The sequence below is a fragment of the Xiphophorus hellerii genome, chromosome 1 (assembly GCF_003331165.1).
Source record: "Xiphophorus hellerii strain 12219 chromosome 1, Xiphophorus_hellerii-4.1, whole genome shotgun sequence".
NCBI classification, from domain to species: domain Eukaryota; kingdom Metazoa; phylum Chordata; class Actinopteri; order Cyprinodontiformes; family Poeciliidae; genus Xiphophorus; species Xiphophorus hellerii.
Genome location: NC_045672.1, coordinates 6,186,509 through 6,214,157, shown reverse-complemented (window position 1 = coordinate 6,214,157; position 27,649 = coordinate 6,186,509). Strand labels below are relative to the sequence as shown.

Genomic DNA, 27,649 nt, shown 5'->3' with positions numbered 1-27,649 from the left:
ACAGAGAGACTCTGTTCCCTGTGTTCAGGTCCAGAATCTGCTTTCTGTTGCGGAGCCCCGCTCACTATCCACCGGCTTCCTGAGCTAACACGGTGCACATTATTTGTGGAGGCATTTGAAGGACCGGATTTATGGTAAATCATCACCAATTTAACCCGGAGTACACATGCTAACACGAAGCTAGCTAAAGTCAACTATCTTACAGCAAAAGAAAAGTGCCACCTACCGATCTTTGTGAAGCTTCAAATGCCGGACAAAGTTGGACGTCGTGGCATCTCCATCCGATATTCTCTTCTTGCATGTTTTACAAGTTGCAGATCGTTTTTTAGTCGAAAGTTCATAACCTACGTAGCCAAAAGAAATTACTCGCGGAAGCATATTCGAGCGGTTATTTCGTATTTCGTTCCCTGAGCTCTGTAGCTTTGCCGCGTTTTTTTAAACGTCCAAATCCTGTTAATTTGATTGGTTGTGCTGCAGCTACGTACACATACATACATAAGGAGAGAGGAAAAACATAGTGACGGTCTGCGCATATTGATACGGAGTGAGTGAAATTAATTAATGACGCCACTTTATAAATAATGTGTTTTAAATTTTAAGACTTTGAGTAAAAAATATCAAGTCTTTTCAAGTAAACAGCTTCAAGTCGAGTCAAGTCCCAAGTCAATGGCATGAAAGTCAAAGTCAAGTCCGAGTCTTTGAGCATTTTTTCAAGTCAAGTCTCAAGTCGTGATTTTAACGACTCGAGTCTGACTCGAGTCCAAGTCATGTGACTCGAGTCCCCACCTCTGCTGCTTGCTACTTGCTAATCAGCAGGTGGGGTCAAAACACTTGCGTTTCTCTCTCACTTTTTTGTAACGAGTAACTAAACCACACATTGAAAATGTATCGGAGTAAAAGTACGCAATTAAGTTCGGAAATATAGTGAAGTAAAAGTGAAAGTCATCAAAAATTTTCATACTCCAGGAAAGTATGAAGTACTCCAAAATATACTTAAGTAAAGTAGTGAAGTATTTTTACTTCGTTACTATACAACACTGGCTGTAGTCCATTAGCTACCAGGTAGATTAAGTGCCACAATCTACCACTCCTGTGGTAGATTAGTTGATTTAAATACCTTCACCTCTGCAGCGAGAGACTGCTGCTCAGTTCTCCTGAAGGATGAGACCAAGAGAAGTACAGGAGAAGAAGGGCGACTGGTTTTTATCTATTCCTGAGCTGCTCCCTCTAAGGCGTTTCCTTGTGTGTGTGTGTGTGTTGGCGTGCGCGTGTGTGCCCTTCTTATCTACAGTATGTGTGGCTCCAAGGACTTAGCGGTGTGTGGGTAAGTTGCAGCAATTCGTGTGCTGAACAAGAGAAGAAAGTAAAGTATCTAAACAGTACAATGAAGCATGCAAGGTCGTTTAATCTATGTAGGTTGCAAATCTACTTTATACAGAAAGAAATATAGGATTAACTCTCTAACACAGGGGTGTCACACTCACTTTCATTTTTGGGCCACATCAAGACCTTGTTGGGATCTGGGGGGTTTTATTTGGGTTTTGTTCATTCATGTGTTTCTTTGTTCCTCTTTTATTTGTGTCAGTCCTGTTGTTGTTTTACTTTAGTTTAGTAATTCTTAGTGTTTCTAGTTATGATTATTTCTGTTTCTAGTTATTCCTAGTTACTCTAGTTTTAATGTTTTTCTACGGTGTAGTTATTCTTTAGTGTTAGATTCATTTCCTAGTCCCCAGTGTGCTCCGCCTCACCCCTGTACCACTTCTCTCTCTCTCTCTTTCTCCTCAGTCTGCCTTCTGCTCTCTCCTCTCACACCTGCGATTACTTAGCTGATCCTCCCAGTTCCTTTGTATCAGCATTCAAGTTCCCAGTATTTAAGCTTCTCATTTTCAGTCACTCCTCACTGGATCCTTCAGTCTACTCCAGTCACTTCCTCATTCCTGGGCACTCATCTCCCAGGAGCGAGGAAGGAAAATTGGGTTGCTAGGTGTAAGATACCAGAAGGCTTCTACTAGAAGCTTCACGGAATTTCAAATCACACAACCACAACCACAAGGTTCATCTACACTGTGACTGAAAAGGCAGGAATTAAATTGCAATTTGCTGCAGTGATCTGATTTTCGTATTGTGATCGGAACTGTTCGCTGCTCTCATAATTGGAAATTAATAGACCTTTGTGAATTGGAAGCATTTCCATTCCATAAAAGTGCAACTTTAAGGAGAAGTATTTGTTTTCCAGGCATGTAGTGCCATCCTACAGCATAATCTAGAAACTATGTTAACCTTACTTATAAAAATGATGTATACGCCAAATATGACTTAAAAGAAAATTTACTTCCTAATTTAATGCCTTGAAATTGGGCATCTGTCTCTTTAAAAACTCCTACTCTTTCTGAAACTCCGGCAGTGTTGCAGAGTAGCTCCTATATTGAGCTAAGAAGATGTTTCACCAGGTGTTTGCTAATTGCTGCTGGCTAGTCTGAAGGAGCTGAGTGGGAGAGTCGTAGCGGAGGGCTAATCTGTGAGGCAGAAGCACTAAAGACTTCAGCTCTGGGGAGGAGCTGCGTCTCGAAGGTGGTGCCAGGTCCAACCAGGTGTTTTGGAGATTACACTACAGGAGATTAAAGGATTTTTACAAACATGCATAAAAGAATAAAGGTAACAGGCATGTTACTGATGAGGGAATAACATTATAGCACAATGTAGAGCTCAAAAAAGTTGATTTTGCACAATACTTCCCCTTTAAAATGTAATTCTTGGGGGCGTGCCGTGGTGGCGTAGCGGTTAGCGCAACCCATATTTGGAGGCCTTGAGTCCTTGACGCGGCCGTCGCGGGTTCGACTCCCGGACCCGACGACATTTGCCGCATGTCTTCCCCCCTCTCCTTCCCCGTTTCCTGTCAGCCCACTATCATATAAGGGACACTAGAGCCCACAAAAAAATACCCCCTGGAGGGGTAAAAAAAAAAAAAATGTAATTCTTAAAACTCTTGACTCTGGGGGATGAATACTTTTACCACAATTTCAGTTCTTTTTATTTGCAAAGAGTGTTTTGAATCACGTATAATTTTCTTTCTACTTCAAAATTGTATAACACTCTTTGTTGTGCCTCCACATTCGATTCCAATGAAACAGATTTATATGTCTGCGGTTGTAATGTGGCAAAATATGGAAAAGTTCAGGCGGTGTGAAAGCTGTGTGCTGATCACCAGGGAGAGTAAACCACTTAGAGGTGGATGTATTGACTTACCGCCTATACGGTCTATTAAGTTTGTTTTTGCATCTATATTTAGCACATTAGAACAAACAGGTGGAAACTGGCATGCAAAAATGGTTCACTAGGGTGAGAAGGATACACAACAGAGTCTGCTTATCAAAATACTTGGAACATTTACAAAGTATTTATTTTAAAAAATAGATGAGAAATATCCGCCAGTAATGCCAATTTTAAGCCGCAGATTATTTGATTCCAGTGCGTTTCTGGCCCAACGCTGTTGTCTGCATGCCTATAAGGTCATACAGATTATGATTGCTGCATGTTTAAAAAATTGTGCAGGCAAAATAATGTCTGCATAAGACAGATTAACGCAGCCGGACTGCTGATAATCTTTATGCAGTTAAATCAAAATGAAAAACACCTTGATTAAACCTAAATATTGTGCCACGTAAATTAGAGACGGAATACAAAACGGAGCATCAGCAGTCAGCAGTGACAGGAAACTATCACTGGCTAAAGGGATACGGAAGGTAAAACCATTTTTTTAAAACCTGTCCTATGCTTCTTATTCCTCATTCACGTTGCAGTAAAATATTAACAGTATTTAAATAATTACTCTATAAATCAGAATTTAAGTTTAAATTTACCGAAGGAGAATCGAGAGGAAACATTTCAGGTCAGAATTTTTGAGAAGGGGGAAAAAAAATGCCTTCCTTTTTTTCCCCCACTAAACCAGGATATTTGTAATTTTCAACAAACCATTCTAGGGTTCTATTTTTGGTTGAAGGAAAAAACTAAATATTTGCTTATCCTTTTGGATATGTTGAAACCGTACTATGCCAGTTGACAAGCTGCCCAGTCAAAGAGCTTATTTCTGTTTATTTCAACATTTAACAGCAGCTGAAAATGAAAGCAGACCCTTTTCTCCTCGACAAAAAGAGGCACGGAGTCGTCTGCCCATCCTTCAGGAGTCTTTATTTTCCAACCTTCAGGACTCTGTTTGCTTGAATTTCTTGCATATAATTCAGAACATTTATTTTTAAAAACAAACTATTATTAGTAAATACATAAGCGTGTTTTGTGAAGCTACATCGTGTGGGGCAGATGGGGGGCTTGGGTTCCAGAAAGGGACTCCCCCCTCGCACACTCAGCCCCCTTCCACCTCCTTATCTCATGCCGACAGTTGTCAGGAATCACAAGCAGAGGCCTGAGTTAGAGAGGCAGGCCTGGGGATACGGATCAAAGAGAGAAGAACTGGAAAACCAAAGCAGCTCTGATCCCCTACAACACCATCCTCGCTCACTGGTTCTCACTCTCACACCAGCATCATGCAGGAAGTGTAAACGCTCTACTCCACAGATGTAGACTAAACCGTCCTCTCACAACATTCCAGGGCGAAGGCGTGACTATGACAGGAGTACCGCGTCTTTTTATTATTCTGTGATGAGCTGAGGTCATATATGGGATAATAGCTATTCATAGTTATAGATTTGCTGGCTGTGTGATTGAGGAGAGACGCTGTTTTTCCCAGTGAGAAGGATGCGGCGTAGGTTGTTGTTGGTGGAGGGAGTTGCTTTAAGCTAAAGGCTTTAAGTGAATTTATCCAAATAAGTTCACTTTGCATCTTTAAAGAGTGCAGCGAGAACTTTAAATGCAAAGCTTAAGCTGTGCTATTTGTAACAAAAATACAGTGGCAGGGGCAACGTTTAAGACTTGGTCCCTCTGGCTGTAAAACTTCAAACAATTCATTAGTGAGAAATCGAACTATGACAAAACTTTGGTACACATGTCCAGGGTTCTAGTTATGTCTGTGTCAGGATCTTTGGTTGTTTGAGTTTGTTTTGGGTTTTGCTGTTATTTGGGCTCCAGTTTATTTTCGCTTTTAATTCTGCCTTGCTTCTGTTTTCACTCCAGCTCCTTCTTAGAGATTGTAGTTATGTTTATTCATCGTGTAAATGAATAAACATATACGATGAATATGTGTATGTTACTAGTAACTAGTAACTAGTCCTTTCTTAGTTACTCTGGTTAGGTTTCTTTGTCTAGTTAACTGCTCTAAAAACAAGCCTCACAATGACCAGCTGCTGAGAACAAGTGGATAACCACAGAGTTGCAGTGAACATTTAAGTAAGCATTCCTGTTGAGAGAACTTCTTTTTCAAGTTACAATTAAATAATTTGTCGTTGTACGACCATCTGTCCCAGCAATGTGGCCGTTGTAAAATGCCGCCTTACGCAGCTCTCTAGTTTGTTTGATTTTAGGCCAGTTGCTTTTGATTCTTGCATATTGGAGAGTCTTTCTTTGCTCTCCAAACTGCATTCTGGTGGCGTCTTCTGATTACTTGGGGACTTATTTTGTTTCCTTTGCTTCCAGTGCAATGAATTGAGTGGACTTCCTCTTCCATAACTGGCTCTCAGTATAACTGGCCTCCTCTTCGGAAAGATCGGAAAAAGAAGCTAATTGATTTCTGTTTCCTTGAGGCCAGAGAGCTGATATCAGCAAGGGAAGGTTCCACTTCTCTCACTGGTTTTTTTCGGCTGGTGGGGAGTGAGCTATAGATGGCGTCTTTCTATCCCTTGTGGGGTCACCAGGGGTTCTGAGGTGGGGTCACCTGGACAGCCCGCCAGTTCATCGCAGGGCAACACAGGACAAACAATCATGCATGCACACACTCGAGGGTGCTGTGGTGGCGCAGGGGTAAAGCACAATCTACATATGGAGGCCTTAGTCCTCGACACGGCTGTCGCAGGTTTGATTTCCGGCCTGGCGACCTTTGCCGCATGTCTTCTCCTTCTCTCATTACTCTCTTTCCTGTAAATTCACTATTAAATAAAGGCCACTAGAGCCAATAAAACCTTTTAAAAAAGTGCATGAACACACTTATGCCTAAGGAGAAAGAGTTAAGCCAAAAGAACATCTCTTCTGTGTTCAGGTCTTTAACATAGACTGACAGAAGAAAATATGCTGCCACCTAGTGAATATATGGTGCAATTGAAAATATTGACCAGACAAGTAAAATATTTGTTGCCCCTGAAAATATTTGGCAGGCCTTTGAAATATGCATTTAAAAATGCATAAATTACAATTAACTTTTATTCATTCTAAATTATTCCATTCAACTTAAAACTGTAGAATCAACATGAGTGTCACATATAACTAAACTATTAATAACTATTAATGAAGTTATCTACCAGGCAAAAATACAAAAAACAAAAAATAATAATTAAATGCCTGTAAAAGAAGATCATCTAACATTCATGAAACAAAGGTTTACATATTGCAAAACTGAACAACTTCACTACAATAAATCTAAATTTCATAATTAAAACAGCAAAGCCAGTTAAATAGCCGATCCACCCATTTTCTTACACTCTTGTCCCTCGTGGGGTCGGCAGGGTGTCTATCTCCAGCTAACGTTCCGGGCGAGAGGCGGGTGTCTGTAAAGGTCGCCAGTCTGTCACAGGGCAACACAGAAACAGACAGGACACACACACACCTAGGGCGAGAGAATTTAGAAAGACCATTTAACCTCTCTCTGTGGGAGGAAGCCAGAGAACCCAGAGAGAACCCACCATGCACAGGGAGAACATGCAAACTCCGTGCTGAAAGACCCCAGGCCGGGAATCGAACCCAGGACCTTCTTGCTGCAAAGCAACAGCTCTACCAACTGCGCCACTGTGCAGCCCAGCGGTTAAATAGTCATTAAAAGAAAATTAATGAATAACATTTTATATTTATTAAATTTTTTAAAATATATTTGTATAAAGTGGATGAAATATGTATTTGATCGTCCACTGACTCTAACATGTTTTATACAAAAAAAAATAAATGAAACATCTCATAATTTTATGCCCGCTTTATTTTAACAGTGACACTAAAGGAAAACTGAGAAAATGACGTAAAATGAGAAAGAAATTAATTTGCATTTTATAGAAGGAAATAAGTATTTGACCCCCCAGTGAAACATCGTTTAATACTTGGCGGCAAAACCCTTGTTGGCGAGCACAGCAGCCAGACGTGTCTTAGTTTTTATAAGGTGTGCACACAGTAACTCCTCCCTGCAGATCAAATCCAAATCCTTGCAGTTTTTAGGCGTGCTTCAGCTCTCTCCATAGATTCTTCAGTGGGATTGAGGTGAGGCCATTCCATGACGTTGGTATGCTTCCTCTGGAGCCACTCCTTTGTTTCCTTGCCTGGGTGTTTTGGGTCGCTGTCATGCTGGAAGACCCGCCCAGGACCCATTTGCGGTGCCCTGACCGAGGCGAGGACGTTTTCATCCAGGATTTTGCCGTACATGGCCTCCTTCATCTTCCCGTCGATGCGGTGAAGTTGGTGAAGTTACATATTTGGGCAAATCCAGTAAAAAGAATGAAATGGAAAGAAAAGCAGAGAATGTGGGATATCATCTGCGATGTTGATATCAATATATTTAAAGATATATATTGTGATATCATTCACTGACAATATCGCTCAGCCCTACTCTCTGGTTAGCATGGCTGGTTAGCATAGCCACCGATGACAGCAGATGAGACATTTTCCTGTAGTAGTAAGTTGTCTCTTTGTCATTGGCAAATCGAGCGGCGCTAAGATCTTCCTCCTGGTTCTGATTGGTTAATTTTGAGGAGGATCTTGAATTTTTTCACAGAATTTCTATTATCAGAGTGGCAGTTTCAACAAATATGTAAAAAAAAATAAAAATCTTTTTATATATAACAGGCTCACACTGCAGCTCTAAAGTTAGTTTTTTTACCCCACTTCTACTGGATTTAACACAATCAACTTCAATTATAATCTTTGGATGAATCGGACTGAATGCGATTGTGGCCCATTTCATTTTTTGTAAACTAAAGGTTCTTTGTAATTCAGGTCTATATAAAAATTGTAAGTAAAGGCTTTATTTTGTTACCTTAATCTTTTACTGTTTTTTTTTTTAAAAAAAGGACAATTAGAATTCAGTTTGTGTAATAAGTGGTCTTAGTTAATACAACCAACAACCATTAATTCAAGCATAACACATATGGTCAGGCCAACAAACAATAAGAAAATCAAATAAAAGCAATGACTTTGAATCCAGGAATGTATAGTTTGGACGAGACTTCAACATCGAGACAACAGGAGAGACACTGTGCTGCTGTCTGCTGCTGTCGGCTCCTCTGAACAGAAATGGGAGTAAGAAGTCAGCCACTTCACTGGGCAGTCTCTGAAAACACAACATGTGAAAGAGGTGTGACGAATTCAACAAGTTTGCAATGTATTCCAGTAAGCTGCAAAAAAAATCCTGCAGTATTTTTACCGGTGATATTTTTGCCCCTTCCTTCTCTGGTACTCTGTTTCGTCCACGGTCCACACAGCTCCCTTCTCTCCTTCCACTCGCACAAAGCACTTGTGAAGGCTGAGATTGTGACGTATTGCATTCTGGGAAGATGAGTAAGGAAATGTTTTTTGTTTCTTTTTTTTGCTATGGATAACATTTTTGATTCTGTTAGGGAGATGAAAAGTGTACAGAAAGAATTCACTTGAATTGTTTAAACCTTCCATGTTGCTGTGTTGTGTCTGAAGTAGAAGAACATGGTAGTAAACCAGTTGTAAATCTCATTTAGAGTCCTCTGTTTGTCTGGAGACTCCAAGATAGACTACAAAACAAGGGTCACAGATAAGAGCAACGTGTTACAAGAAAGCATCGAGTATCCTCACACTCATACTAAGCCAACAACTGACTTGTATTTGCAGTAATACTGCAGTGTTCTGAACCTTGACGTCATTTAAAAACTCGAATGCACTTACCCATCTTATCAGGTAAGCATAGGTGTATGGAGGCCTGATGTTGTTGTATTTGTAGCATTCAATACCTGGAAACAAATCTGCAAAATAACCACTACAGGTCAACAAGCTAGTAAAGAAATGCAAAGACAAATCAGATAATCTGTTAAACTTTGGTGACAAGTTAGGAAACAGAAGAGTCCACAGCAACACAAGGGTGACCAGCATCTGAAGTCTGGATCATAAGCAGGTTGCCAGCTGGGAGGGAGCCTGGAAACTTACACCGTCACACACGTATACAAGTACAAGCAAATATGCTCAGGGGTCATATCGATATGCAAACAGCTGTTAGCATAAGGGCTATGACAGCTTTTAAAATAACTTTAACTTTTTTTCTCTTGTAAAATGTAGCTAACTGAGTTTTTTTCTTCACCAAACACCAATGGTTTTAAGAGCACACAACTCTCTGCGATAAGTGGCTAAACAAAGACAACTCTCTGTCTAATATCACACCTGAGCATATAGGGGTGTGGGGGTGGGAGTGTGTGTGGGTGTGCGTGGGCGGGCGTGGGCGTGGCGTGTGTGTGTGTCCGTGTGTGTGTGTGTGTGGTGAATGTGATCACCAGGTTACCTGGCAGAAGGTGTGTGGAGGCTTTAGCTGTCCAGTCATGTTGGAGTGTCTGATTTGGATTTTTGAGTTCCCTCAGTTGGATTCTGTCTTCGTTGATCACCTGAGCCTGGAGGAGCAACAGAAAAAAAGCTTAGCATCAACTCACATTTTCTGCAAAAAATAAAATAAAAACAGACATAAACTAATCATTTCATGTTCTTATTCTACAAGACATAAATTAAGATTTAACAGTGACATCTTGATTATTTTTTAATTTTTTTCAGGTTTTGTCAACTCTAATGGCCTTCATTCAATAATGGTCAGACAGCAAGGGAGAAGGAAGAGATGCAGCAAAGACTCCCAAGCCAAGGACCGGGGCGTCCACACATGGGCCGTGCTCCACCGCTGCGCCACGGCCACTCGCCCTTCTTGGAATTTAAGATTTTTATTTAGACTTTCCACTGATTGCAATTACAGAGCAAATGTAAACAAGCAAACATTCTCTTTAGTGTTCAAATGTACAACGAAGAAACATCCTGCTGTCTACATGAGCTAAAACGATCTTACATACCAGGTTAGAGTAACTGTTCTCTGAAAGATGAAGCTGCATTGCGAGAAGTTTTTGCTTTTCCAGGACAAGCTGAAAAATACAGAACATGTCGGGTCACATCAGGCTGTGATCAAATTTGTCGTGTTTTGCAGAGCTCCAAAGTAACAGAAGAGCGATGGATTAACTGTGGAGTTCAAATTCTGCCGTCGATTAAGGAAAGATGCTACGACGTGTTGCATTTGGTTTCTCCAGCAGACTTGTGATGTGTGAATGTTGCATTGTAAAACCAGTCTGCTTAGCGACTGAAAATGTGAAACATAATCAAGGAACACTCATGTTAGTGGAAAAACTCAGCCTCTCCCAGTATTCTTTCATTTTCCTTTCCAGCTGCGCTGCTCTTAAACCTAGACTGGTGCCTCTGCGTTAGACTGCAAGCACTATGTAGAGGCAAAAAGACATTTTCCAATGAGTCATAGGTCCATGCATTACAGTCTGTAACGCCACATGCCTAAATACTTTTATATTTAAAATACCTCAAGCGTCTTAGAATTTAAAAAATAAAACAAGTGCCTAAAAGTCTTATTTAATTTGATACTGAAAATCAACCCTACCACAGAATTTGTCAGGAAATAAAGATATCTAGACCTCAGGAGTCACAATTTAATGTCATAAACTGTTGTGGTGGAAGCGGTGAGGGAGACGCAGCAGACCCAGATGAGATGAATGATGGAAGTTTAATGATGGAAATAGACTTAAATAAGTCCAAAAGTCCACAAAACCTGGCAGCACAGTAGAGCGGAAGGCTAGGGCTCAGCACTGGTAGCAACAGGCTACACGCATGGACCAGTCACATTGACAAGGACCCGACGAGGAACAAGGAACACAGGTGGAGTTAAATACACAGAGGGTAATCAAGGAAACGAGAGACACCAGGGAACAATCAAGGGGAGGACAGAACAGCACGGAGACACAGGAAACTCAAAATAAACACACAGAAAACACAGAACATGACATTTAATGAAACCGATTGGTAACAGTTTATTTGGCACGGTGTGCATAAGAGTGGGCCTCCTTTTATAGGGTCAGAGTTTTGAGGTAGGATGTGAATTAGGTTTTGGTTAAGGTTAGGAATATACTAGAAATGATTAGAGTCAGGAAAAATATCTGAGTTAAGCATGAACGTAGTTACTGAATTGAATGGAAGTCAATACAAAGTCCTAATATGGACAGAAACACAAAACTGTGTGGGAGAGAGAGAGAGAAAGAGAGAGAACTGTTGCTGTAAACCGAAATTAAAGATTTATAGACATGAGAAAATGAATTTATTTTGAATGACCTAAAACAATCTGCCACGTGGGACATCACCAACAAATGTATTATTTTGTGAAGACCACACAATACTTTTTTTCTAGATATATAGAAAATGTAAGAGTCTGTGAAGGAATCACATCCAGTTCAAGCGCACCTAAAATGGAGTCTCACCTGACGTTCCATGTACTGCACGATATCCTGCTGCACCCTCCACTGAGCAATGCTTTTGTCGTTGTGTCTGTGTTCAGAGTGGAGGTGCCTGAAACACGAAATAATTCAAAGTCGTCTAAGCATTTCCTCAGCATCCTAAAAACTTTATTTTCGAAGACATGCCCTTGAAATACAGCCTCTGTCTCCTCCTTGTGAAGCTCCCCTAAATTCTTGAATGGATTTTGCTTGGCAAAAGGTTGCAAGACATGACTATGATGCAAAGTCAAATTTATTGTCTTATTTTAGATGTGTAACATTTTCATAACAACAGAAGGTAATATAATAGCTATATTACGCTTAATAGTCTTAGAAATAGGTGAGAAAAATATCTACTGGAGGCTGTCAACATCTACGTCCAACAGCTGCATTATGGGAAGTTGTTAGGATTCTGTTTAGGAACTGACTTACTTTAAGAAAGTGGAGAAATTTTCCAATATGACTCCGCAGCCTGGCCAGCGGCAAAGACCACTCACAAACAGTGCACTCATCCCTTCTGGTATCCTGGGAGAAATAGAAAGGTCTCTCGTCATTCTCAGTGTTAACAAACAGTTGAAAATCTCTTATTCGTCAAAGAAGTTATCACGTTTTGTTTCTTCCTTGCTTTTCTGACAACCACAAGGACCAACTTGAAAGACACAGCCACCACACATGAAGCACAAAAGTGGTGTATTGAAAATACACCAGGGAGTCATAATGTTTTCACGCCTGACAGACTCGGTTCAACTGGGGACGAAAATTGCTGCACTTGTTACATTTTCAGCTGGTGCGGCTCGCGTCCACACTGCGCTGCGTCGGACGATCCAAGCCTGTTCACCTTCTCGCCTGTGATGACGCTGCACCAACGACTGCTGAAGGAAACGACACAAAAACCTCCCAAGAAGACCAGCGCAGCTTCCTTCTTCACAAAATGTAAACAGAACCGGAGTGGCATCAGGTTTTAGCGGTTGTAGGATTTCTCTATTGTCTCTGGTAAAAGACCACAAACCATTTCCCCCGGTGGTGCTAGACTCACACATTTGTTCCAGTTGTATTTACCCAGAAGGTGCTGTGCTACAGTTCGCTTCCTGCTTTTGGAGAGGTCTCCGGCCCACTCGCAGCCACATATAACCGCACCTGGGTTGGCTTCCACCGAACCGAGACGCAGGATGTTAGGCGGACTCAGAGTTGGGTTTTTTTTTTTTTGGTCCGCAATAAGAGTTCAGTTGCACAATCACGCCTCCACGAGTGAACCGGACTTTCTAGACAAATGATCAACAGTTTGATTAAAATGGACTAGACAGTACTGGTGTGGATGCGCCCCAAGGGTCATGGCGGTCGTTCGCAGCGCAGACGATTTCCGATAAGCTTCACAGCCTCAAACACTAGAGATTAGGTAAGAATTAAAACCTCAAAAGAGTCCAGGCCTCCAGGAAGCAATTCTCTGTTTGAAGCAAAGCGTTTAACAAGGGGCTGGTTTCTGCCAGGCTCGTTTTCCTGTCACTTCGCTGCTTGTAGTCCTGGATTTCCCCACTGAGCAGCAGCAAAGGATTCTTTGATTCCATTTCAGTCTAATTCTTTTTAAAAACAAACTTGTTGGTTGATGGAAAATTGAAAATATCAATCTGACGAGTATGTTTTTAATTAGCTCCCTGAATCTCTGTTAGGTTGTGCTCAACACTTATTTTGTATCTGTTGCTTTCCAGGGACCCACATAAACTTGATTTTCTGTCAAGGATTATGAGTTTGTTCTCTTCTTTTCCTAAGTGCCTCCTTTCAGCAGGGTATTTCCTAACCATCCCTCCTGTAGACCAAGAAGAAGAAGAAATAAAGCCCTTTGTAAGATGTCACAGGTATGGCTGAAGTTTAGATCCTTTTCTAGAGAAGGAACACAGTTTGTACTTGTGTTCATGTTCTTGTGTTCAAAGTGTCTGAATGATGGACACCACTGCATAGCTGCAAAAATCTGTCATAAATCTCATCTCAGCTTCCTGCAGTATCACACTGTAGTTCGCAAAATGGTAAATTATTGCACAAAGCTCACTACCTGGTCCCTTCTTTGTTGTGACTCTTCTCTGTCTGATTCAAGCCTAAACTTCTGAGGACTTTTATTCCTCTTCTTCAAGATTCGGTAAAAAAAAAAGAAAAAAAAGTAATCTGCTAAGTTGAAAGGTTTTTACTGTTTGGTATTTTGTTTACGGTTTTGGGCAGAGCTTGTGTTCTGGATCTCGTGTCAGATGTGCTCATCACAGCACTGTGACTTTATAACATTTCCACAAATCCAGATTTTATTAAATCATTCATCTTACATCATCATTCTTAAGTGTTTTGCTTTATGATCTTTACTGACATGTATTGCTTTAGTCAGTCAACTACTGGACACTGAATGATACCGCTCTGTCATAACAGTTGTAGTAAATACATTAAGTTTGCATTTACTCACCCGTTGTTAAGTCCAGTCTTGACTGAAGGTTGCTTTGGATTGTCTCCTCTCGGTGACAAAAGATAAAGGCTTGGGTTTGGCAGCGTCCGAGAGGAGTTTGACCAGGAAAGATGATCTGTATCCACCTCCTCTTTACAGAGAGACCCAGATCCACTACTGTCTGAATTTTACGGCAGAAAAAAAAAACTTTGTTGGACTGTTATGTACACATAGAGGCAATGTGGATAGAAATATATTTCTTGAAAGACAAAATCCAAAAAGACCTTGCATATTTTTGGAACAACGCTGAAGCTGAGAATCAGACTGATCTAAAGTCAGCACTAGGTGGCACAATTGCCGTGGATGTGCATTATTGACTGGAGCAAGTCACAAAAAAACATTTTCCTACCATGTTGTTGTCTGGAAGCTGCTTGTGGAACATGACGCAGCACAGATGGCCTCCTCTGTTTATGCTTTTGTATCTCATCCATTATGCTCCTAAACTAAAAAAAAATATATATATATGGCAAAATAAAAATTAGAGAACCACCAAATCTGAGCCATAGTACAGCCGCAAACTACTTTCTAGAGCACAGCTCTCAGGCAAAAGAAACACCGACTTTTAAATAACTGTGCTATGAAGAAGCATGGCGGCACTTAAATCTTTTAGACATTTATAAAGTCTTTACAAATTTCCAAAGAAATATGAATTAAGTCAAAATAATTAGGCTGTATATCTTTTAAAGTAAGCTTGATTTTAAGTTTCCAGTTTCTGTGCAGTTATTTAATTTACAACATAGAAGCACTTTTAAGTGAATTGTTCATAGAACTGATAAAACACAAACCATGACCAGGCGAACGTGTGCAGCTACAAAATAAAAAAATGCCTGGATGAACAATGATACTGTTCTGCCATCAATAGTTATTAGTAAGTGCAATGGGAAGGAGACACTTTCAGATAGTTTGAAGTTCACATCGGGAGATCACATACAAGTTGCATATATTTGGAAATGTGAACGACCACATAAAAAAATTTGGGTAACGCTTTATTTGACAGGTTGTGAATAAGACTGTCATGACACCGTCATGAACATGACGTAACGCCTGTCATGAACACGAGTAAGTCTTCATGAATATTTATGACTGTTGTCATAAAGTGTCATTCGGTAAATCATGACACTTTTAATACAAAGTTGACATTATTCAAAATGTCTTCGTCATGACAACTTGACGTTAATCAAGAAATCATAATCTGACATAAATTTGTTATAAATGTATTACTGATTAAACTTTAAAAATTATGTAGCTTGTAATTAAAGCTAAAGTTTAATTACATATACATTTAGTAAATCATGACACTTTATGACAACAGTCATAAATATTCATGAAGACTTACTCATGTTCATGACAGGTGTTATGTCATGTTTATGACCTGTGGTGTTACCAAAATGTGGATTTAACAACAATAAATAAATCAGAATTTAGCATTAAAGTCTGCATTGTGCGCTAATTTAATTCAAATATAATAAACCATTCACCAACAAATCGTAACTCAATTTGTTGTTTCCATCCCTCGTATGGGATTCTATGATTTCACTGCTGCGAGGTTAGTAAGTTGCATAACTAATTGTCTGATTTAGAAGCAAATTTGTAATTACTATTTAGTTCACCTTTGAGAAGAAACACTCAATGATCCATTTGCAGCACGGCTGACTTTGCGGCACCTTGATTTACCGAGTGTGCAAGAATGAACTGTGTAACAGTGTGTTTCCAGTCAGGCACTTATTGGTTTTGGTGAACCAGTAGATGTGTTTAAATCAGTCTGTCCAGGGGTGTGGTGATTTCGGCAGCATTTGTGCTTTGGAAAGCTGAGGAAATGACAGAATGATTTGTTTTGTTTTAAAAGTGTATATATTTTTAGGTTTCATTGTGGCACTTTACCAATGTTCTTCCACTCAGTGTACAAAAACATGCTAGCACAAATAAGTTGCCCAAAGATGGGACTATGGATAGTTTGTTGTAGGGTGTCCCCTACTTCTTGCTCATTGACCACCTGTGAAGTACAACAGGTCATCCTAGAACTTGAAAAAGTTCTAGTTTTGAAAAAGTTTTGTTTAGGTTTACATTTGGAAAAAGTGTTTTGCTAAATTCTTGTAAATAGTACATCTGTATCTGGATGTAAATGTGTGGAATATTAAAGAAACCTGTAGGGAAAGTTCAGTTTGATGAAAGACAAAGGCAGGTAGTAGTACTGATTCTCAGGTATATTATGCTTAAGGAGAAGAAAAGGATTCAAACCTGAACAATGTAAATTCCATGAATCACAAAATCGGATGCATCTACAGATCAGCAACATGAAAGGTTGTAAAACGCAAATAAGCCAGTAGCTGCTGGTGAGTCAGTCATGATACTGAGTGAAAGTGACAAAATGAGTAGGTTCGGTTTTATTGTTGTTAATTATGGCAAGGAGTTGAAAGTGTCGAGTTAGGTGCAGGTTTAAGAGCAATATATCATAAAAATAGATTTTACTGATCAAAAGCATTCATCATAGTTCCAGAAGCAATGACTAACTTAGAAAAAAATGTCAGCTTTATACAAACATAAGATGGTAAATGGCCTGTATATGTACAGCGCTTTTTCAAGAAGACACCACATTCAGCCATTCACACAAACACACACACACACACACACTGTGCCAAGGTGCACTACACTGTAGCCACAGCTGCCCTGGGGAAAGTCTGACAAAGGAGATGCAGCACCAGAAGTTTATATATTCATACCTGATGTCTGTATGTTGGAAGAGCCTGAAAACCAAAGTCAAGGTTTGATATCATATAAATTTCCACTCAGATTTTGTTTTTCTGTGTTTTTATTCTACATAGAAAAAAAAAAAATTCCATCCTGTTTTTGCCACTAAAAAACAGAGAAATAGTTCTAACTTGTGCTTAGGAAGTGGTAAAGTTTGTTCCTGCATTGTTGGGTGAAGATACATGTTGCACACCTGACTTCCTGACGTGTGCGGTGAAACCACTTGCCTGATTTGAAGTGGGGGGATGGTAGCACGTCTCTCAGCCATGAACAAAAACAGCATTTTTGAGTGATGCATATGTTTATCTCAATTCTTGATATATTATACATTTTTATTTCATCACATTTACACAAAAAGATGTAAAGCAAAGAAGGGTAAAAACAGCTTTGCGCCAAAAACGCTGTTTGCTACTCTTATATTTTCAATTTCAAACTTTATACATTGTGCTTATGTTAATAAATTTTGTTAGAAATAGGGTAGCTTTACTCTGACTGTACTAGAGCAAAGAGTTAATTTGTCCTGGGTTATTTAGCTTATTATGTTGATCACATTTGTTTGTTTGTTTGTTTTGGCGTTGCTGTTGTGTAAGACCAGATCTGGGTACTACAGCCAAACCTGCTCTACAGTAAAAGAATGAATTATACAATACATTTTTATTCAAAGTGAGAATTTGTCAATAAAAAAAAGCATTAGATGTTTATAGGCTACTTAATGAGAAACATTTTCATTATATTACTTAATTTCATCTGAGGAAACACTACATGAAATAATTTTCCATTTAAAAATTATTACATTTTTCCATTTGAATTTAAAAAAAATATAATTCTCAAATATTTGCAAATATTTGAATTTGCAAGAATTTGCAATATGTTGTAAAATATAATACTACGTTTCATGTGCGAGAATACATTGTGTGCCTCACTGACATTTTTTTCTCTAATATACCACAACATATATTTTGTTTCATAAGGGCTACTAAGAACATCCATCAGGATGAGCATGAGAACATGTAGATGTTATTTAGCTGTTATTACGGTGCCATTGTGGACGATGTCGTCCTCAGATCTGCCTCTGCTTTCACCTGTTCCCCTTCGTCGTCTGCGCCGTCGCCTGGTGGATCCTCTCTAGTCTGACCTCCTTCACATTGATGCCCGTTTCCTTCAGCATAGGCGGCGTTTCTTCCATTACGGTAAATGTCTCCTTTCCTGTGTCCAGAAACACTTTGAGCTGGCCATTTTTCTTCTTCAGCTGTTTGATGACTTCCCTCACCTTCTTCCTTTTCTTTTGCACCACCTAATAAATTGCACTATGAAATAAATTGCGGGGGTTTTTCCCCACCCTTTCTGAAAAGCCATGGATATTGTTGTGCCTCGTCCTTGACTCCAAGCCGTTACGTTTCTCTGAGAGTTTCATAGCTTCTCAGAGTAGGAATTTCACAGTCCATTCGATCCGTATTATCTTGTCTTCAGTATTCGCCACTCTTTCTTTCCTCCTTGTGAGCTACCTTCTGCTCCAAGGACATTGTCCTGTCCACAAGCTCTTTCAAGCTCGTTCCAAGCCTAGCCAATGCTCTCTTGGGTCTCCTACTGCTTCAGTGTGTTCTTCATAACCCCTGCAGCTCGTGAAGTGCAGTCAAGTTCCAGTCCTCATTTGACGGCTCTGAGTGCATCGCTTGCACCTTCACTGACCTGGCACTCTTTTCTCTTGCACATTTCCCTTCCATCCTCTTCCCTTTAAACCATATTTTCCATGGGAACTCTATATCAGCTTAGAAGCAGGTTTTCCCAGTGTTGTTTATGTCTTGTCTTAGTGGTAGCTTTAGCTGTGATCTTCAGAGCAGCCTCTTCTCCCGCCGTTCACAGCGTGACACCGTCAGTACCCTCCGAAGCCGACATTTTTAACAACTCGGAAAGCTCAACTGACGTAAAACAGTCCAAACACATATCCGTTTCTACAGTTATATTCAGTGCTGCACCACTTGCTGAGGATGAAGCGATCATGTTCGGGAGGATGCCAGTCATTTTGTTTTTATTGGAATCAATTTTATTTCAGGAGGATCCCATGAGATCGTTACTGCTGAGAGCGGGGAGAACTGACGGTTCAGCAGAGTTATGACTCCCGAGTAAGTTTGGCAACTAAGAAGAAACCTAGGATTATTTTCCTCTATTGATGATGACAAATACAATGTTCTGGCTTGGCAAAGGGTCTCCTCTAGATAGGAAGAGCACCATTTTCATTAACTTGAGAAAGGCTGGAAATTGGAGTGTTCTGTGTGTGTGTGTGCGTCTGCATGCGTTTGTTTCTAATACCTTGTGGGGACCATTTTCCTGACATATACTACGTTGTGGGGACCAAAGCCCACAAGGGGACACGCTGTTTTTCGGTCAGGGGTCAGATTTAGGACTAAAGTGTGAATTGAGTTTTGGTTAGGGTTAGGTATGTAATAGTTAGGATTAGGATAAGGGTAAGGATTAGGCTGTAGAAATGAATGGGAGTCAATGGAAATTCCCACAAAGATAGCCACGCAAACATGTGGGCGTGTGTGTGTGTGTGTTTGTTTTCTTACCACTACTGTCAAACAATTTCCCTCTAAATGGAGTCATTAAAGGTTTTGACTGAACAGCACTGAGGGTGTTAGATAATTGTATCCAGAACCCATTGGAGAAAATGTAAATATGTTTGTTTTATCAAAAGAATGTGATGTTTCTAGGTTATTCTTAAATCAAATTTTGTGAAAAATATATTTTGTGATAATTAATCAAATTAATCAATATGCAACATTGGAGTTTAATTAACTGCAGAACAACTCAAATCACCTAAATGCTTACAGGTTTGGATCATCTAAGAAGATGAAACTTTAGCTCAGTTTTAGATTTCACAGACAAAGTCCTGAGCACTATATATATATATGTAATGACTGAATACAGTATTTATACAAATACAGTATTAATATTAATAATGGCTTGTGAAAGTATTAATACTTCCACAAGCCACTCTGACTGATGTGCTAGATGTAGCAAATGTTAATATAAAAAAAATCTATAAAAGTCTTCTATAAGTCTTTTAAGTCTTCTATAAAAGATGCATATTTTCCAACGTATGTCTACCATGCTGTTAGCTATTTTTAAGTAATTAAACAAATTTCATGGGCATTCCTTGAAATATTGCTTACATTTATAGACACCTGCAGCATGTAAACATTTGAAATTAAAGAATAGAGTTATCTCTCTTTTGCTTATCTGAAAGCCACATCGGGAATACAGCGCGCATTTATACAGCAACCCAAACAGCAGATACGTATCTGCAAATGCACACCCACAGACACAGGAATTCAGTAGAAAGTGAGAGCTCTCAAATGTTGTGGTTTTTCAGTGTGATTTCTTATTCTGGCTTTCATTTTTAACTTTGTGCTACAACTGAAAAAGAGCGGAGCTTCGGTCCTGACCGGCCGTCTCAGAGCAGTGAGCTGATCGGTTAATCTTAGTCATTATAATCTTGTGTTCTCACAGCACGCTGATATTCTATATTGAAACTCAATATTTCCATGTGGGGATGTAGCTGTAGGCCACAGTACAGTTTGGAAAACTGCCTCATACAGGCACTACTACAAATGTGTGGGTTTACTACTCATTTCAAATGACACGTCACGTCAAAGTAAAGGAGTAGAACACTCTTGTTTTCGATTATTACTTGAAAACAAGTAATTTTGAAGCAATAAAATAAATGTGTCTTGACTGTCAGACAGTGTTAGTGTTGCCTAAGCATATTTGTTGTAATGTAACTTGAACGTAGGTTTGTGTTACTTCTACTCAGTCAATTATACAAAAGTGAACTGTTATTGTATGTTTAAATCTTAATTTTCCTCGTCATTATTACACGTTTTATCTTGTGCGAGGGGATGGAGACCTAGAGGCGGTAGTAACAGAGGTGGTGAACATAGCCGTGAACACTCACACTCACTCCTGAAGTGCGTTTAGGGCGGCCTCTTGGCCTAATATGAGTTCACATACAGCAAACCTTCAAAGCCAAAAGAAGAAAATGGAAACTTGATGCAGAAGAGCCACGGCCAAGTTTAAAACTGGAATCACTCTCACTGTAAGGGATTAGAGGCTGGCTATTTTGGTATATGATTTTTAGTTGATTTATTTATTTTTATGTATTACAATCAGTCTTGACAATCCATACTACAAAAACTATATGAAGGAGCTTCAGCAAAAGCATTGCTGATGCCTGTAGAGGACAGTACAGGCACCAGCACTCCTCCCAACCCTACTGGAGATAAGGATGTAAGCTGACGGACGGATAGATGGATGGATTTTGCACATCATTTTCTCCTTGTAGGCCGAGTGTGAGTCAAAGCTGAAGGATGAAGGCACCATCAAAACCACCAAGCTAATTTAACTGCCTAATGAATCAGTGGAATCAAATTCCCTTACACTGACATTTAACAAGGATTTGCTTAGATCTATTTTATTTAATGATATAACAGACGCCAGATCATCGCTGTGTACATAATACAGGTGCATTTTGAAATCTATAAAATCCCATTTCTATCTTTCTAATATTGGTCTGAGCTTAATTTCCTGATGGACACAGTTGACCGCAATATTCTCTGAGAATGGCTTGAACATGTAGATATTAAGGGACCAGCACTGGGCTGGTTTAAATCTCATCTCTCTGACGGTTTCCAGTTTGTCAGTGTGAATGATAAATCTTCTTCACAATCCAGGGTGACTTGTGGAGCACCACAGGGCTCTGCGCTGCTCTGCATCAGACAGCATCAGATCAATTTTCACTGTTATGCTAATGGTATTCAGCTATATCGATCCATAAATCCTGATGAATCCAATCTATTAGGTAGATTGCAGACATGTCTTGATGACTCTAAACTCTCTTCTTTTAAATTCTGTCTTGACAGAAGTTATGGTTTTTGGACCAGAACCTTTGAAAACGAAGCTGTTCAGTCACTCATTTGATCTGGACAGCATTAAATTGGCTTAAAAACGTAAAGAACCTGAATGTTGCTTTTGACCAGGATGTGTCATTTCTTTTTTTTTTGTAGATATGTTTATTAATTTTTTGTTTAATAACAACAACAACACAACACAGAACAAAACCTCAGCAGTGCAGTCCAGAGTCAAAAGGAAAGATAAGATAAGGGGCAGACATACTTCCATCATCATTCACATCTAAGCATTTATAAATGCTCGAGACAGGATGGTAGATAAGTGTCCGTCAGCATAGTCCAAGAAGGGCTTCCAAATGCGTCCAGAAATGTCAGTCTTAGAGTGGACGAGGCATGTTAGAAAGTCGAGAGGGATATATTCCAAAATAAGCCTCTTCCATCCAATAATAGTAGGAGATTTATTAGAGATCCATTGTAACAAAATATTCTTTCGAGCACAGAAAATTAGGACATTATATAACTTACTCTTGTTTTGATTTTTAATATGTTTATTTGGTAGACCAAGGAGGAGAGACACTGGATCGAGATCAATATTAGTTTTGATAATTTTCCTAGTCTCAACCAGAATAGATTCCCAGTACATCTGGATCTTGGGGCATGACCAAAGACAGTGTGTGAGGCTGCCTTCATGTATTTTGCATTTAGGGCACAGTGAAGAGGACCCCGGTTTAAACTTAGACACCCGGTTTGGGGCCAAGTGAGCTCTATGTAGTAATTTAAGTTGCAACGCCCAGGAGCGATTACAAATAGTAATTTTTCTGGCAGAGTTCCAGATACTGCTCCACATTTCATCAGTAATCTCGATATTCAGCTCTCCTCCCCAGGCCTGGGCCAGAGTTGATAAGTGACACTTATGACATTTTAATATTTTGTAGCACATGCTGAGTGACAGGATGTGTCATTTCAATCCCATATTAATCATGTTTCTAGAAGTTACTTCTTTCATCTCCAAAAAGTGGCTAATATTAGAAATAAACTAGTCATACACTTGTTACTTTACTTCAATGCTGGATTACTCTAACCCTTTACTCTCAGGAAGCCCACAAAATTCAGTTAAAAGCCTTCAGCTGATCCAAAATGTTGCAGCAAGAGTTCAGATGACAATTAAATCTTTTTTTCCTGTTTTAGCTTCTCTTCAGAATTTAAGATTCTCTTCTCACACGTAAAGCTCTTAATAATCAAGCTCCAACATTCATCAGAGATTCGATTGTTCCATGTGTCATAAACTCAGCACCACTTCACCGTCGGGCTGCAGGTTTACTGCTGGTTCCTAGAATTTCAAAACACAGAATGGGCCAGATCCTTTCTCAATAAGTGGAGCCAGATCGGTTTGAGTCAGTGGGGCAGAAACCCGACTGCCCAAGTTTTTGATATGTTTTGTCAAAAACTTTCCTTTTTGATAAAACATGTAGTTAGACTGTCTTAGGTTATCCTGAGTTATCTCTGTAGTTACTCTGCCGTAGAATTAGACGACTGCAGGACAAACTGGACACTTTTTCTCACTTTCTTCTTTTACTACTCTCAAGTTTGCATGATTTTCTGGTATTTTAACTGTTAACATTTCGTTTCCTCTCAGCTGATTTTCTCTCCATAGGAGCTACACCCGGTCTGGCATCCTGTTTGGCTGTGACTCCTTCCTGGAGGAGGGCATCTGCTGAGGTAATGCTCCTGCCAACTAGTCGTTTTTCCTCTCTTGCTATTAACTTTTTTACTTTCATGAACATCATAAATACACTGGAAAAAAATGAACTTAGGGGGTTATCACATTAACAAAAGAATATCATGTACCTTTAACTAAATAATTTCATGTTTCAAACAAAAACGTGATACAATCATGTTGGACAAACAAGAAATTCAACAACTTAACGTTTATGAAATGTAATCGTGTTGAGATAACATGATTCATTATAGTCAGTCTGATATTGTGCCGAAGACGACGAGTGAGATCAAGGGATAACACGCGAGACAATTGTTTTTCATAAAACAATCATAACGTGATTCATTATAGTCAGACTGATCTCCCTCCGAGGAGGGTCTAGCGAGATCAGGGGATCACGAGAGATCATGGAAGATCACGTGACATAACAGTTTTGCGCCTGGGAAAACTTCAAAGCGGTTTTAGTTACACATTAAACTATAGATATTTGTTTTTCTCTGCAGGGCACTATTGGCATTTAAGAACTGCACTGTAACAAATGGCTGTAAAATCTACAGCATGGAAATACAGTAAGGCGGCTGGGTTTTGAAAATACAGTTCTGTTGTACCTTTTCTAATTGTTGAGTGTTCTTTCTACCCTTTCACCCAGTTCTGTCTTAAAACACTTTATGTAATGTAACTTAGAAAAATGTCTTTGAATTAACGTAATTAAATCATGGAAAGGATTTCCACACGGTTAAATAGCTTTCTTTCAGCATGAAGCATGTTTGTTGAGCTAACTTAATGTTCATGAGTTGGATCAACTTAATTAAGTAGTGTGAAGGTACCACTGTAACATAAGATGGTTTCTTGGGCGTGCCGTGGTGGCTCAGGGGTTTAGCACGCCCCACGTTTGGAGGCCTTAGTCCTCGACGTCGCTGGTTTGACTCCCAGTCCAGGCGACCTTTGCCGCATGTCCTCCGCCCTCTTTCCTGTCTGCCTACTGTCTCAAAAAAATACAAGCTACTAGCGCCGTGAAAAAAAAAGTTTGTTTCAACTAAATTTGCATTAATCTTAGTAAAGTAAATTATTTGGTCCAAAAACATTGAAAATTAGTTGGGCTGGCTCTTTTAAATTACATTGGGTCCAACTATAGTAAATGAGTTGAATCAACCTTTATAAATCAAATTGAGCCAACACATTTGCTTCAAACTGGAATAACCATAATAAATTAAGTTGACCTAACACATTTGCTTTAAATAGGAGTAACAGAATCACATGGTGCTGAAATAAAGCAAAGTAATCAGGTGGGAATGCTTTCCATGATTTTTTTATGTTCATCCAAAGAGTTCTTTTTTTTCAGTCTAATTCTGCACTCAGTTCATCTGTTTCTCCTTGTGGATTCTGCTCTGTCTTCTGGGTTGTGGCAGCTGGTCGATAGTGCTGAGCCCGATTCTGGTTCTGCCGGAGATTATTTCCTGTTAAAGCGAAGTTTTTCCTTTCTGCTGTCACTACATGCATGCTTGGTCTGAGGGACTGCTGCAAAGCCAACAACACAACGGAAACAGTTTCCTGCTGTCGGCATCCAGGAGGAGATCTTCCTAAAGCGTCTCACTGAATCAACTGTAAAGCACAAGGATTCACACTTGTTGTGTATGGTGGTATATAAGTAAACTGAATTATATTGAAGTACCTACTGCTCAGTGCGGGATACGAATTAGAACTTAGAATTGGGGTATTAAACATATATATACCACTTCAATGAAATGTTTGCGTTGGACAAAATCTCACAACATCTGATCTGATAACTCTGGGAAATGCCATGCTGCTCTTTGAAATCTGCACTGAATGACTCTCACTGAGCTTATTATGAACAACTGATTGTAGTGGCACCAAAAATAGCCCAAGCTGTTGTTTATCTAATAATCTAATTTCCCCTTGGGATCTAAATGATTTTAGAAGCTGCAGTTCTAGCAGATTATGTATAAAGACTAATTCAAAGATGGCTGGGCAGTCATTGTATATATATACATAGCAACATGTCATAATGTACTTATATGTATGCATACATGTACATTGTCTATATGTGTATAGGTAACACATAAACCACATTCAGGATTAAACTTTATATTTCACAAAATGTGCTTTATTCTCATATAAATCCTCACAAAAAACAGTTTTAGATTAAATTAATACTGTTTTCTTATTACTTCACTATTCCTTTATCACAGTTTAATCACACCAACCCTAAGAGCTGCTGAAATTGAAAAATCTCCACAGAAGACAAACTGTGTTGCGTTCTCACACCTAGGTTAGAAACACACAACAGTGACGGCAATCATTCAGACTGCACGCTGTTTAAGAGAAGCTGTCGCAAAACCCAATTTGAGACTGTTTTTAACAATACGATGACTAACAAAATGGAGGTCAAAGGTCGAAGTAGTTTACTTGAAAGAAAGAATTAGTTATTTATACATAAATACTGATAAAATGCAGAAAGTTTGGAACAGAAAACTCTTGGTTCTGATGAACAGACTCCAGCTGTGAAGCATTTGGAAACATGGAACCAAGTGGCCGTCAAGCAGAAGAGCAGAATAATGGGACCATTGATCAGACTACTCTAAATCCTTAAGTTACTCTTAAAGGATTTAAGTATTTTTTAAGTAATTAGAAATGACTTCAAATTTTAAAATTGCTCCCAGTTTTCAGTAAATATTCCATTTAAATATATTTCTTTAAATATTTAAGTCAGATATTTAAGACACATTTCACTTAATGCTTCAAGTTTAAAAAGGGGGGAAAAAATGAAGCTGAGAAAATACTTAAATTATTGAAATGACAGTGATTTCAGTACTAGTTTACATTACAACTGGTTGCAGCTACTTAAATCTTGAGACTGTCAGTTTTACTTTTTGGAAATTTTCCTTGAAAATGTCCAATTGAAAAGAGAGTCTGTGTATGAACTAGACCTCACTTAACAATAAAGTCACTTTGAATTAGGGAGAATCTTTTTGCCTCTCGTTAAAATATGCGGCCTCACATGCTGACACATGAATGTTGTCATGTCTTGGTGTAACGCTGCGTTACACTCACTAACTACCGTACTTTCTCAGTTGCCCGCTGTTCTCCTCGTTTTCGACATTCTCTAAGAGTTGTAACTTTTAAAGTCAAGCAGTGAGGTTTGCGCTTACCGTACGCAGAATCTCCCGCCTGCCACTGCCTTCGTTTTCTGCCCTGACAGAATGCAGATGAAGATGTATTCCACAGGAAATCTATTTTTACCTGAAGAAGAAGAAGAATCCACAATGTACTGTATGTGTTGAGAAGACGACCAAAAGGCTTGTCTAAATAAAACAACCATAGTCAGAGTTTAAATTGTGTAACATATTTTCTATCTAAATTTATTAGACAATAATCAGGTGCGGATAGGTTGCATTTTACTGACATTACAACAAAACGAGAAAAGAATGCACGAAAGAAACCAACCTCACTGCAGTCTGAAGAGGAAAAGGCAGCTTTGACATCTACCCTCTGTATTTATGCAAACGGGCGATGTCAAAGGTGTTCGTCTCATCCGCGCACCGACTTAACAAACCATACAACACTCATTTATTCTTGTTTTGGTGCTGGCATTTTTGGCTCACATTCTTAACAGTTTATATACATCTGTTATGTTTTATGTGTTTCATCCGTTGTAAAGTGGTGGTTCTGTTTTTCACCCCTTTAGATCACGAGATGAAAAGAGCATTATAAATAAAATGTATTATAAGTTAAATTTTGTTGCTGCTGGCTCTCAGGCTTTAGGCATGCTATTTGTACATGTATATTAATATAATTGATGTATTTGTGTCAGCATTGCTATGATGAATGAAATTATATTTTGACTTTTTGGCTTAAAAAACGTGGTGGAGGGGGGGATATTATTAGATATTATTTTATTTTATAGTATTTTATGGTGCTACTCCGATAAGATAATAAATTTTGTTAAATCAAAAACTCACAATAAGTGTGTAATGACTTTTCTTCATGTGCGACAGCTGCATATAAAACGTCTTAAACATTTAGTGTAAGAATATAAAGATCATGCAGTAAATTAGCTGATAAGTTGCTCCATTATTACAAAGATCATAAATAAGTAAGATTGTGTGAATTCTTTGTAAAAACTAATCAGTCAGCTATTTTTAAT

The 27,649-nt window shown here is 39.1% G+C and overlaps 3 protein-coding genes across 7 annotated transcripts in view; 1 reads left to right on the top strand and 2 right to left on the bottom strand.

Annotated features, from left to right (window-relative positions):
- LOC116721138 (paired box protein Pax-7-like) overlaps nt 1-10,148 on the top strand; it is a 41,094-nt gene extending 30,946 nt beyond the window's left edge. For both annotated transcript variants that reach the window (XM_032564684.1, XM_032564693.1), the window contains exon 9: nt 9,868-10,148. In XM_032564684.1, coding sequence (XP_032420575.1) covers nt 9,868-10,139 — 272 coding nt within the window. In that variant the 3' untranslated portion in view covers nt 10,140-10,148. The remainder of the gene's footprint in view (nt 1-9,867) is intronic.
- The window catches only part of LOC116721371 (tumor necrosis factor receptor superfamily member 14-like), a 1,133,408-nt gene that overhangs the window by 794,128 nt on the left and 311,631 nt on the right, over nt 1-27,649 (bottom strand). The window lies entirely within an intron of this gene.
- Nucleotides 7,054-26,994, bottom strand: LOC116721316 (forkhead box protein P3-like). Of its 4 annotated transcripts, none has more exons than XM_032564983.1 (12): nt 26,950-26,994; nt 26,655-26,745; nt 14,462-14,555; nt 14,074-14,233; nt 12,063-12,155; nt 11,616-11,703; nt 10,155-10,223; nt 9,605-9,710; nt 8,998-9,062; nt 8,745-8,846; nt 8,507-8,628; nt 7,054-8,413 (listed from the first exon to the last, which is right to left on the bottom strand). In XM_032564983.1, the coding sequence occupies exons 3-12, from the start codon at nt 14,541-14,543 to the stop codon at nt 8,311-8,313; spliced, it is 990 nt and encodes a 329-aa protein (XP_032420874.1). In that variant the 5' UTR covers nt 14,544-14,555; nt 26,655-26,745; nt 26,950-26,994; the 3' UTR covers nt 7,054-8,310. The 4 variants fall into 4 exon arrangements, with proteins under 4 accessions (XP_032420874.1, XP_032420858.1, XP_032420866.1 ...); XM_032564967.1 differs by having other exon boundaries at nt 8,998-9,074; nt 26,950-26,992; XM_032564975.1 differs by having other exon boundaries at nt 8,998-9,074; nt 14,462-14,550; nt 26,950-26,992.

Bases quoted from the DNA above. Each gene is read 5' to 3' on its own strand.
- LOC116721316 (XM_032564967.1), bottom strand. From the start codon at position 14,543: ATGGATGAGATACAAAAGCATAAACAGAGGAGGCCATCTGTGCTGCGT. The intron at 11,704-12,062 runs GTAAGTCAGTTC...TTCGTGTTTCAG, and splicing joins AATTTCTCCACTTTCTTAAA to GCACCTCCACTCTGAACACA. The intron at 8,414-8,506 runs GTAAAAATACTG...TTGTGTTTTCAG, and splicing joins AAGGGGCAAAAATATCACCG to AGACTGCCCAGTGAAGTGGC.